Genomic DNA, 13334 nt, shown 5'->3' on the forward strand with positions numbered 1-13334 from the left:
CCTCAGTTTCATGTCTGTATTATATGTGTTCAAGAAAAACATAAGTCTGTCACACACATAGGTACTACATGTCTATGGCGCAGTCATAGAGAGGAGGCTATATGTGGACAAGAGTTTGAATAAGTTAACAATTGTTCTAATCACTGAGCCTGTGGATAAACTTAATTCTTTTTGTTGGTGTTTTCAGGTTTCAAAAAGGAATAAATTTGGTATGGGACTAAGAAAAGTCTTAATAGCTGCTCACCCATGCATTATCTTCCTCCTTTTTGTCAGAGCTAGCAGTGCTTGGCATTGTTTCATCTGAACCTGTTCCAATGCCTGTATCAACAGTGCTAGCATTAGTGGCCATGCTGGCTACCGTCGAAGTAGATGCTGCTGTGGCAACAGATGCTGAAGATGCTATGGATGACACGGAGGCTGTCGATGCCAGCGATGAGGATGAGTCTGACTTTTTCAACTTCTTTTTAGATCCTGTGACTTCACTTGCTTCAATGTCCAAATCATTTTCTTCTGTCACTGGTTTCTTCAACATGACAGATTTATGGAGAATGTCTGGATGGTTCCAAATCTGAAAAAGAAATAAAATAAAGAATAGTGTGATTAATTTTAAATATTTAAATTGATGTAATGACTGGTATATGTTAGGTGCTGGATAACCAAAATGCAAAAACCCTGAAGCTAGTTCTCTGACTCTTAAAGAAAAAGATAAAGATGAATAAAAGTCAGGAATTTTCTAAGATTTTTTAGCAACATAAAAATGTTTTTTTTTTTAAAAATCAGTCTACAAATGAGTCCCATTCTTTATGGGTCAAGCAACTCTTCACACATCGACATTTAAACCATGATTTTGTGAGCAAGTTGATCACTGACTATGTAACAAACAAAAATTGTTCTATGGCATTTCATTTCAATGAGACAATGACAAATATGGATCAAGGAGATTAAGAGCTGACCTTGCAGCCAATGGAAAAGGCTCGGAGAGGATTACTATTTGCCAAGGCCATGCCAGTTGTCTCTAGTGATTCCATGAAGCGCCTATAAAGTTTGCGCTGTATAGGACTCATGCGAATCATAAACACATACTCGGTTTTCTGGGGAAGAGCTTTCTTCAGCACCGTGTGCCCTCGTCTGAATGTAAAGAAGCACATCAACAGCCATGGTTAAGGTAGTACTAATCCCAAGTTCAAATGCGTCCATAGCTTTCATCAAAAACAATTTGCAATATATTTCTACATGTACATAGCTTTCGTTGTTAATATTATCATCAACATAGATTTATTTATCATCATCTTCCTTCTCCAACATGTTCACAGGTAGTCTTGTGTGCATGGTTAAACCCGTCACCAAAAATATAGTCAAGAATTCTGGGTTCAGATCGTCTTGAACATGCTGTTCTTTCTCCTCATGTGGCACCTGTTTACAGGGCCAGCTGTTTTGCTGTGATATAACCTTAGTAGAACATTGATATAACCTGAGTAGCATGTTGTGATGTAACTTTAGTAGAACATCAAATCACACTCATACCTACATTCCCAACATTCTCACTCTCTTGGTTTTCTTCTCTCTCTGCATTTAGCAAGTCTTACCTCTGAACAAATCCCTCAAGTAAGTTGTGAAGTACGTATGCACGATGACGCATGATCTTGAGATCTTCTGAAGTAGAGTCATGGCACTGACCATTCATGATGGGTCGCTCAAACATGTTGCTGAACTCTGTCTTTGTACCCAAGAAGCTGGGACGCACAAAGTCCACCATGCACCAGTACTCCATGAGATTATTCTGCAGGGGGTAGCCCGTCAGCACAACTCTCCGTCTGAAACCATTCTAGCGCTTTCTAAACTCAACCCCAATTACTCTTTTATGTCAGCTATTATGGCTACTTTGCAGATTGGAGGATTGATAAGTGAGTGGAAGCAGTAAGTTGATTTATTTCTGCATCTAGTGGGATTCATTTATTCAATATACTTATTGTAAAGTGGATCACCCCATTCAACAGTAAAACTACACCCAGCATGTACAAATGCAGCAAAATCATTTTAATCTCCAGCTTCTAAAGCATCACATCCTGAATTAAAAAGTAGAATTAGTGATCATTCAATGATTTATTGAAATGATAAGCGTGTCAAAACTCACTTTGTTTTGACCTGTTTCAGAGACTGGGAAATACCAGCATGGTTATTCTTGATGCGATGCCCTTCATCACAGATTATAAGATCTGGTCCGGGATTTACCAGTGCACTGTGGATATCTGCAGAAAAGTATAACTGGATAATTCTGGAGAAAAATGGAGCCATGAATTCAAGCCTTGCCCTTATTCTTCCAGATAATACTTAATGAAAACTTGCTTATTTAATTGTTTATTCATTTTTAGTTTTTATTGTGGTATTTTTTGTAAAAATTCAGTGTATATAATATGTTGATCAAGATTTTAGGATGTATGCCATTCAAATAACAGGAAAAGAGGTTAACCTGGCTAAATACTGCAAGCAGTCTTTCTTTTAAGACAACATGCAAATCTAATCATGTTGTAACTATAAAAAAAATATTAAATGTGAACCAAGAATGTAAGTGGGGCATATGCAAATGTATGAATATCCAAACAAAACATATCAACAAGAAAAAATCCCTGACATTCAGCTACTTAGTTACCTGTCATCAGATTTTTGTTCTTATCTTCTTCATCAACATCTATGACTTCAGGGTCTTCAGTGGTACTGGTGCTGCTATTCTTTTTCTTCTTCTTCTTTGGTTTTTGAGTAAAGTATCGACGGGATGACAGCAAGCGGAACATCTCATATCCCATAAGCAACACTCCACCATTTGTTGTCCATTCTCCTAAAACAAGTCAACCAACACACCTTCATAGTAATGGTGCAGACAACCAAATCTTGTTCACACCTGATTTTTAATGTGAGCACTTCCTGTTATATCAAGGATATATATATATCTTTATAAAAAATGGAAAACAAGATCACTTATCAATGGAATTATTCGCTTTCTCATTAACTATAGGTTTATATATATATATACAAACATGCGCCCCCCACACACACGCACACACAAAAATATATAAATTTAAACACAATACACAAGACATTTCAAGGCAACATATATTGTAAATAAGTGGGCATAAAAGCATAATTACAATATTTTCTAATACTATGTACTTATTAAACCTTTTACTGGCAATTATTCACCTACCTAATATTTTGGCACGTTGGCTGGTTGTCTTGCAGCTGTCGTTTAGCAGATATACATGGTATTCACGTGGTACGATTTCTGGCTCGTCTGGCTTTTCCTTCTTGATGTTGTCCACATATGATTTTGACAAATTCTCTCCATTTTCTTTAATCTGCTTCTCTAGCTCATTATCCATTTTTTCTTCTTTAATCCACTTATTTTCACCACATTCACCAAGCTGTTTGCATCCATTCTCAGAATATCCTTTCTCTTTGACATCGCCACTATCTCCAGTCATCTTGCCCATCTCAACAGCATTATTTACAGGTCCTGCTGGTGGCATTCCCATGGGTGAGTTTGCTGAAGAAAATCCCATAGAACCCATCAAGGTGTTTGGCTGACTGCCAGGTGGGGGCATGGCAGGTGGGCTACTGTTGCCCACTGGTGGGTTGCCAGAAGTTGACGAGGACTGCCCAGGTGGCATCATGGAAGACATGCCCATAGGAGGTGGTGGTGGTGGTGGCCCCATATTGCCCATGAACCCATGTTGGGAGTTTGTCATTCCCCCCATGCCAGAGTTCATCCAAGGTGCTGCCATAGACCCCATGGAAGGGTTGCCCATATGACCCATGCTGTGCATACCCATCTGTCCCATGTAGGACATGCTGGAACTCCCCATCTGTCCTATTCCCTGTGTCCCTATCATCCCCATGCCAGATCCTCCCATCTGCCCCATGTCCGTTTTGCCTATGCCTCCCATTCCTTGGCTACCCATGCTTGCCATGTTGGGGCCTCCCATGTGCCCCATGCCTGGCCCTCCAATATGCCCCATGCCTGGCCCACTCATTTGTCCCACTCCTGGGTTTCCCATCTGCCCCATCCCTGAATTATTCATCGACCCCATCCCTGGCCCACATACCTGTCCCATGCCTTGATTACCCATCTGGCCAATTCCTGGCCCACCTATTTGCCCCATTCCTGACCCACCCATCTGACCCAATCCAGGCCCACTCATCTGACTGTTTCCTACCCCGCCCATGTGTCCCATTGCAGGACCTCCACGTGGTCCCATCCCTGAGTTTCCAGGCAGCCCCATTCCATGGTTCCCCATCCACCCCATGCCAGGCCCAACCATCTGTCCCATTCCTGGACCACCCATATGACTCATCCCTGAATTGCCCATATGATTCATGGATGGAGGCATCAAGGATGAACCATAAGGACCTGCAGGAGCGCCCATCACAGAGTTCTTGGAGTCTTTCTGACTACTAGACTTGTCTCTCTGGTTTTTTTCTCGTGATTCTCTCTGACTTGAGTTTTTGGGTGGTGGAGGTGGAGAAGGTGGTTTCAACTTCTCCTTTGAGGGGGCCCACATGTTAAATTCTGCCATCCAGTTTTGCAGTGTGTTGATGGGCACGATGCACAGCACTGTTTTCGCGCCAGTGTGCTTTAGGAAGATATCCGTGAAAGCAATAACCTGCAAAATAAGCTTTCATCCTGAGATGTTCTGCTGCACTCTGTGCTCCATATTACAGGGGTGAGTGGGAATTAAAGCTGTTTTTAGTTCACAAAATAGTATATTGTTTTGTAGCTGGAGAATAAAATTAAATATCACCATCATTCAGATATACTTATAAAGATGTCAGCAATGTGCAGCCATTAGTATTTAAATTAAAATACTAAAATTTGATATAGCATTATATTGCAGTTTCACAAGTTTTTATAAGGACAGTATGCTAGCTTAGCCACCATCATTACAATAATGGCTTAGTTGTTTATAAAGTTAAGCTCAGATGTGTTACTCATTGCCGGAACTTCTTACCTGTATAGTCTTGCCTAATCCCATACTATGAGCAAGAATACAACCAAAACCTTGACTAGTCTTGAAACGCTCTATAGACTCCACAACGTTGTCATACAGAAAGCGTACACCTCCAATCTGCAAATAGGGTTGAGGGCAATGAAGTTTGTGATATCAACCTATGAACTGGTGGAAGTTCACGAATACCAAAATCTGGACATCTCTAACGCTACACAAACTTCTTAAAAGACTTTACTACACTGCTCTTAGCCAATCTAAAGCACAGATAAGAAAACATGCTAAATCCTAAGATTTACTCTAATTCTTTCCAACATAAAAGTAGAATGGAATATTAAACTGCCATTTTTACTTAAAAGCCATCAAGATCCACACGGGCCATAATTATGAAGCAGAGGAATATTCTTACCCCAAGATTTCTGTTATCTCTGCCTAATACCTACAGGCCTGGCAAGCCCTCTGTAATAATAATGATGCTTGTATGAAACCAATCACAATAATATAATGATGTTTGCATAGCACTAACTGCCAATTACTGCACAATTCACAAATTTCGTCTCATAGCCAGTCCTGTGATAAGAATACCTCTGCATGAAAACTAAAGCCCCACAAGTAGCAAATATGAATGTCTTGAAATATTGGGCAGGGGATGGGGTAAAAAAGAAAATGAGACTAAGCCAAGTGTTTAAAAATGGGTGAACTGTGCCAGTATAAAACGAAGTGTTTAGCTGACTGCATCTAAATAATAATAAAGCTTCCTGAATGAAGAGTTTGGCTGACTGCACCTAAATAATAAAGTTTCCTGACCTGATGGGGTTTGATTGCTCTTGCCACCTGTGGTGTCAGGTATATGTCAGGATCTTCTGCCGGATGGCCGACATTGACCAACACCCGACCCTTTTCATCAGCACAATTGAAATCATCATTGATGTGAGAACCACCATTATTGACATCCTCTGCCTCTGGTTCATCTTCCTCTTCTTCAGTGGTACTGGGCATCATCACACAGTCATCATCGTCTTCTTCATCTTCAGACTCGCTGCTCAGCTCAATAACATCCACTGCAAAGAATGTATTAAATATTAGAAAATGCTCCAAATATCTAGAGATGCTGGAAGAGGAAATAGCAGACCACAATATGAACTCATTTCTATGAAAACTACAGCCTCAAACTAAAAGAAGTAAAAAACAACTGTAGCATGTTCACCACATAACCTAGAGAGCTTGACTACTGAGATAGAGCCATACAATGCCATTATCCTTTCAATATATATTTTGCTGAAAATCTTCAACAGAAGATAAGCATAAATCCTTTAAGTACATTAACATAAGCTTCAGTGAAATGACATACCCTTTTCTTGCTTTATTGGAAGTTCTTTCTTCTGATCTGCCAGCACAGAAATGTCTTTCTTCTCCAGTTTTTCTGCTTCTTCTTCAGCAGCTGTCAAAAAATTTTAAACCTGACTTCAGTATGCATCACAAAAGTGATCTGTATGATGCAACTCTTCTAGTAACAATGACCCCGAAAGACTTACGCCACAATTTTTATTTTGCTTCTTGAAAATAAAAAAATTACAATTATAGCAGAAAGAAAAGCAGTACCAGCGATTTTTTTTTATAAGGCTTTTACATTTCCTAACTTACTGCATTTTCGCAAATATAATTATAACTTTAATATGTTTGTTTTATTATTTCTGTTATTGCTGCTAATTATTAACTGTAAACCATGCAGACATATTTGGATGTCAATGACTTTTTTTTGTTCATTTGTTTTTACGGCAACTCACATTGAAGCAAAGATTTGAGCTGAGAATCTTGTTGAGATTCCCCACTTGCAATACCAACTCCAACACTAGTGCCAGTTCCACAGGACACCATTGTTGGCTTGAGTGTCACTGATGGCTTTGCCATGCTTGTCATAGCAGATTTTTTTAACTCCATCAATCGCTGTTGTCGGTCCAGCTCTTCTTTCTGGGCAGCCAAGGTTTCATGGTCCAAGTCTTTTTCATTCAAAATTTTCCTAAGGTAGCAAAAGAGAAAATGATAACCTGTGTGTGTGATATGATGATATATTAAATGGCAGTAATCACAAAAAATACAGTATGTAAGAATGTACTTATGTTAGCTTTCTCTGCAGTCTGCAACAGTCTACCTGAACATTGTTTCTGGTTATTTTTTCTGTGACTCAGATAAATCCATCTGCAAATTAAGACCTTAGTACTATGAAAATTGTCTCCACTCAAAAACAAAATAAGTAAACAAAATTTTTTTAAACATGCTTTTACTTGAAATGCACTAAAAAGGGTAAAGTATTGTTGTTCTTGGGTCACAGGATTTTCCTTAATAATATAAAATGTGAGAGGCCCCAGAGTGTTCCAAGAGCGCTCCTTTACACTTTATTATTTTAAGTTATATGTATTAAAGAAAATTCTAAGTTTAAAAAAGAAAATTATTTTACTCTTAGTGCATTTCAAATGAAAGTATGTTTCTAAATTTTTTTTTTTTTTACTTATTTCAAACTTTTTTAGCCTTTTTCAATTTTGTTATTTTTTGTTGTCTTTTTTTGTTTTACTTAGTGACTTTGTCTTCTTATAGGCCAAATTAGGAGAGATTAAAAATAGATTTCTAGTCTTAAAGCAGTGATTACCTATCTCCTCTAATTCGGCCTAAATTCTCAGCCAATGTTATTTTAAAAAATTATAATTATTTTACTACTTGTAGACTGCTGGAAATGATTTAATTACATTGTCATTGAAAATGAGTAAATGGGGAAATTTTCAGACCTTTCAATGATGGGAAGTGTGTAAAAAATTGATTACAAAATTTGACCAAACATAAACATAGCAGGTCAAGTAAAAGTTTAAAAAAAATCAATGACTCCCTATAACAGGGTGTCAAACTCAATCACACAGGTGGCCAAATCTCACATCATACACAAGGTTATTATTTAAGTCCGATAACTTTTTATTGAACAGTAGAAAACTCAACTTTGTGTTATTAATTTTGTGTAAACAAAATCATACATTAAAACAAAAGTAATAACAAACCAAGGCTTAGCAGTTTTTCTTCTTAATTTATTTTGTCAGAAGTGGACATTTGACATCTTTACTTGGCAACAAGTTCGTTTATGTTTGGAGTAAGTTTCTGTGTTGTGGAGATTCTCAGGATGGACTACAAGTGTACATCAGTAAGACAACTCCTGTGTGATGTTTGTTGATCTTCATCACAGAGAAAAGTTGCTCACACAATTATGTGCTGCCAAAGACGAAGCTGGGACATTGGTTGTGGGAGGGAATGAGTGAAGTGTGCAGGCCCCACAGAGTCGTACTTTGCCTTCAGTGACTCATTACACTGCAGTTCTATGAGTTCCATCTGCAAATGCAGAGGTGTAGTTTCCACATCAATGGCAAATGAGTTGTGAAAGAGTTGGAAATTGCTTTTCTGCACTGAGAAGTCACTGAAATGGCATTTAAACTCAGCACAAAGTGAGTTCAGCTTTTCAAATGTGCATTTGGGAACACCTTGGCGCTGACTTTGTCCATCACTGTTTTGCAGCAAGGAAAGTGAAACAAGTTGCATTGGTTCATTTGTGTTTCCCATAAGAACTTCACTTGAAATGCCTTCACTGCAACATGCAGGTCATTTACCAAGTGGCCCTGTCCCTGGAGCTGCAGGTTCAAGGAGTTGAGATGAGTGGTTATGTTACACAGAAATGCCAATTCACATTTCCACTTTTCATCCTGCAAGACTGTGAAGTCTTTTCCTTTGCTGTCCATGAACTGACAGATTTCCCTAATCAGCTGAAAAACTCAAGTGAGAACTTTGCCCTGACTTAGCCACCGCACTTCTGTGTGATGCAGCATGTCACCCAACTGTGAATCTATTTCCTGCACAAAGGACTGAAACAGGCAGGAATTGAACCCTTTGGCTCTGATGAAGTTGACGGTTTGTGTTACAATGCTCATTGCATGCTCCATGTTGAGGACTTTAGCACACATCAATTCTTGGTGTATTATGCAGTGATATGCTATCAACTCCCCACTACAATTTTCTTGGATATGTGACCGCATCCTTCCAACTAGTCCACTCTTTTGGTCGCACATCACTGGCGCTCCATCTGTTGTAAGTGCAACAAGTTTGTCCCAGGGTAGGTTCATGTCAGTTATACTTTGACATATGTTGTCAAAAATGTCCTTTCCTGTCGTTGTCCCATGCATGGATTTTATGTCTAATATTTCTTCTGTGATGAAGATGGCGAGTTGTGCGGTGTCCGTCGTGTCAGTATTTTCATCGACTGCAAGGGAGTATGCAACGAAATCTTTACTTTTTTCGATCAGCTGTGTTTTCAAATCAGTGGCCATCTCACAAATCCGATCAGCAACCGTGTTTCCGCTGAGGCTTACATTTGCAAACATATGCTTTTTGTTTGGACACAAGACTTCACACACTTTCATCATGCAACTCTATACTCCCACCAACTTGATCTAGACAAGTTTGCTTCTCACAACTTAACGTCTCATCGAGACGACTTCTGGTCGCCAGCCCGCAGATTCAGAAAGTGATGAGTTTCTATTAGTCGGAGGATGAGCTGCCTCATCATACACATGGGTTGCCCCTAGTCACCCTTTGATCTTGGACTGATTCAGGGAAGTTAACAGGTACTAAAAATCTTCGACATGCAGCCAGGCCCCTGTTCAGGCCAGCATGTCCCATGTCACAGGTCAGATTTATGGGTCCTGCCTTGACCATCCCTTCAGGTCATTAACAGGAGCTGTGGTACTTGACCGTGTGTTTGATACCCCTGCCCTATAAACTTAAAACTGTTTTTCTCGGTATCACACATTTTAACAGACTATAGAACTAGCATTTTGTTCTGCTGGTTATCACAGTAGCTTGAACTGGTGTTATTTTTATTACATCCCAACAGAAAGCTCCCTGGAAGAGAACTACCCATGTTGTAAACCCACAAAATCCCTTGGTAACATTTTAAACAAATAGCATCACTAGCAAACTAAATTCCTTGTACGCTGTAATAAAGTCTTGATATGGTCAACCATCAGTGTTATCAGGATCAGAATCAGACGGCTTAATCAAAATCAGAACTACACCATGACTCTGTCATTTATGTCTCTTCTATGATACTTTGGTCTTCCAAAAGAACAGAATAAAGCATGTCATCAACTACTGAATTTTGCAGGGAATAGTGGGAAAAGGAGCAGAAAAACATCAGGCCAGTAATTATCTTATTGGCCTAATCACTCAAGATGTGAGCACATGGATTCTGTATTGTACAACTGTTAAACTTTTTATCTTATACAGTCAAATCTCCCTACTATGCCACCCCGCTATTATGCCACTCTCGGTATTATGCCACTTTTGCTCGGTCCCGACTATAAATTCAATGTAAAAAAAAATTTACTATGCCACCCCTACTCTCGCTACTATGCCACTTTTTTTGTGACTGTTAAAAGACACAAGTTGTGAAATTCCGCGCAGTGCTCGATTATTATACTGTGCGGTAGTGTGGGACATCGCAGTTAGGTGGATGGAACATAGCACGCACACAGGGAGGGTGGAGGCTGGCAATGTGGGGGGGTGGTGGTCGCTGGCCGGGTGACAGCCACGTGACAGAGGGAAGGTGTGAGGGGGTCGACTAGCGACAGGATGCAGGTGCGCGGATGTGGTTGGGAGGGGTGGAGGATGAAGAGGTGAGGGGGAGAATGAGAGGAGACAGCTAGCGAAGCCGATGATTCTTGAGAGCTTTGGACCAGACCTGGGCAAAGGCCTCCTGTCTCTGACCGGCCCGCCCGCCAGTATATATATACATACAGTATTAGGTAAAACTGAGTTAACTAAATTAGTCCGGCCCTCTAAAACCATCCCAATTTCTCATGCGGCCTCTTGGGAAAATTAATTGCCCACCCCTGCTTTGGACTGACGGGTAACTTGAACAAATAAAGCCGTTTTTACGAACCCTCTCTACTATGCCACTCTCGCTACTATGCCACTTTTGCTCGGTCCCGGTAGGTGGCATAGTAGGGAGATTTGACTGTATATATAAACTAATGGAGATGTTGGCTGTCAAACTGATTTTGTACACAATGTAAAATTGGTCACCTATTGATTACCATTAATGGATGAAAAAAAAACTATGCATGCCTCATCAACTGATCAACATCAAATTTTGTTTGGGGGGGGGGGGGGAATTTGCTTTTTACGCCGTGCCAGCAACTGAGGCTATATCACGGCAAGGCAGCCAGCCCTGTAAACAGATGCCACGTGCAGAGAAAGAACAGCGTGCCCGAGACGAGAAATGAACTCTGGGCAGCCAACCTTCACACTGTATTGGTGACAGGCGCTAACCGTTGCGCCACCGGACCGCTCCAAAAAACTTTTGTTGAGAAATCTAATCAATAATAAGCAACTTATATTCAACCTACAACAATCTTTTGCTGTTAGAAAATAATATATAGTCTGTTAAACTTTAGTGTTCTTTAACTTCATTTATGTGACAATTCTAGACAGAAAAATACATAAGCTGACAGATTCTGAGGATAGGAACATGAAAGGTGGAGGAAAGGGAGCAAAAAGGAGGGTTGCTGAGAGGGACAGGAGGGATATAGGGAAGGCAGTCAACAAGGTACTCAATGCATTCAACTAAAAACCAACTTTAAATAGTGACACCAATTTTCGTGTCTGATTTCACAATACCAAACCCCACCCATCCCCTTTTTCCAGAGTGTGAACTTGAGTCAAAGTTTGTTCTTCTGTTTGTTCCTTTCTTAGTTTTTTTTTTTTTTTGGAGTGGGTGGGAGAGGGGGGATTATACTTGCAATAAAGATGATGCCTGTCTTCAGCTTGTTATCTTTATTCAGTAAACCCTTATTCTACTTACTCTAAACTCTGGTCATGCTAAACAACAGATTCTCATTCTGCAAAAATGGCTTTTAATCTACTATTACTATTATTATATAAAAGTTGAAAGTAAGAAGACTAGGCAGCCACAAGAAAGGCTAAAGACAAGCATTTTCATTTTAAGTCCCAAAGGAAAGAATATAAAGAACAAAAACATTTTTCTTGAGAGATCACACTCAAAAAAATTGCTTCAGAAATTAAAAAAACAAAAACTGTTACCTTATGTTACGTCTTCTCTCTGATGCTTTAAGATGACTTGAATCCACATTTGATTTTTCTTTCTTGCTTTTGCCTCCCTTTTTCTTTGACTTTCTCTCTTTCTTGGGCTTCTTTGCACCTTTTTTATCTTTGTCCACAGGCTTTCGCTTTCGTTTTTTCTTTTTCTTCTCTGCATCTTCCCTGCTTTTCCCCATCACAGTTTTGCCTGCAGCTCTTAGTGCCTCGTTTCCTTCTACACTATCATCAACGGCAGCAAAATCAGCCTCTTGCATACCCTTAATTCCCATTTCAGAGGTCACAGCCCCTTCTAGCAAGGAAGATCCATCAGCTTCCATCATCACAGAAAAATCAGGCATCTCACAAGTACCAAAGTCAATAGGGTCTTCTGTATCCATTACACTTGCTTTCTCAACATTGAAGTCATTGTTATCTGATGCCTCTGCAGAGGAGCTATCACCATCTTGTTCATCATCATCTTCATTTTCTTCTTCACCATCATCTTCCTCCTCTTCACCTTCACCTTCTTCATCTTCCTCCTCCTCTTCCTCTTCATCTCCACTCATATACTCAGCATCATCATCTATGTTATCTTCTGCTTTCTTCTCACACTCTGCTAAAGCCTCCATAAATGATGAATCTTCATCTTTCAAATCTTGATCAGCTGGTTCTACCTGGAGAATATCCCTGAAAATACCACTGCCTCTTGAGCCACCAGCTGATTCTTTTTCAGAAGTATTATCAACACCCAGAAAGTTGTCTGCCAGAGTTAAGTGATTAGTAAGAACTGCTGTGCCACCACGACCCCCTCCACCATCGCTGCTGTCAGCCATAATGACAGACTCCAGTTATGACCAGGCTGGCAATGTCTTCCAAACCATATAGTTACCTGTAAGAAACCACAAAATTTTATAACAGAGGAGACAGTTAATAAAAACAGTCTGAGAAAGATTTTTGTTTATGTATGCAGTTAAACTATACAGCTTCTTGTTTGAGATAATCGCTCGTAAACAAAATGATTAAAATAAAAAATAGCTAATAGGAGAAAATGTGTTTAAGGAAATAAAGCAAATTCTGCCAGCTAACCATAACACTAGTAACAACTGTTAGCTTTTTTTAAAAATATGTTTAACATGCTTTTAATATATTGCAACAAGCTTCATGCACACATAACATGGTCTCATTTTAAGCAATTTGACATCC

At 39.6% G+C, this 13334-nt stretch overlaps 1 protein-coding gene across 1 annotated transcript in view; it reads right to left on the reverse strand.

The window, feature by feature from the left end:
- The window catches only part of LOC112572367, a 32125-nt gene that overhangs the window by 18028 nt on the left and 763 nt on the right, over positions 1-13334 (reverse strand). The window contains exons 2-12 of the mRNA XM_025252006.1: positions 12135-13020; positions 6788-7020; positions 6352-6441; positions 5808-6061; positions 5004-5120; positions 3203-4658; positions 2651-2836; positions 2135-2249; positions 1587-1814; positions 954-1128; positions 245-568 (exon numbers count right to left, since the gene is read on the reverse strand). Of these exons, the coding sequence (XP_025107791.1) occupies positions 245-568; positions 954-1128; positions 1587-1814; positions 2135-2249; positions 2651-2836; positions 3203-4658; positions 5004-5120; positions 5808-6061; positions 6352-6441; positions 6788-7020; positions 12135-12964 (4008 nt within the window). The 5' untranslated portion in view covers positions 12965-13020. The remainder of the gene's footprint in view (positions 1-244; positions 569-953; positions 1129-1586; positions 1815-2134; positions 2250-2650; positions 2837-3202; positions 4659-5003; positions 5121-5807; positions 6062-6351; positions 6442-6787; positions 7021-12134; positions 13021-13334) is intronic.

This window comes from Pomacea canaliculata, linkage group LG9 (genome assembly GCF_003073045.1).
Source record: "Pomacea canaliculata isolate SZHN2017 linkage group LG9, ASM307304v1, whole genome shotgun sequence".
Classification (NCBI taxonomy): domain Eukaryota; kingdom Metazoa; phylum Mollusca; class Gastropoda; order Architaenioglossa; family Ampullariidae; genus Pomacea; species Pomacea canaliculata.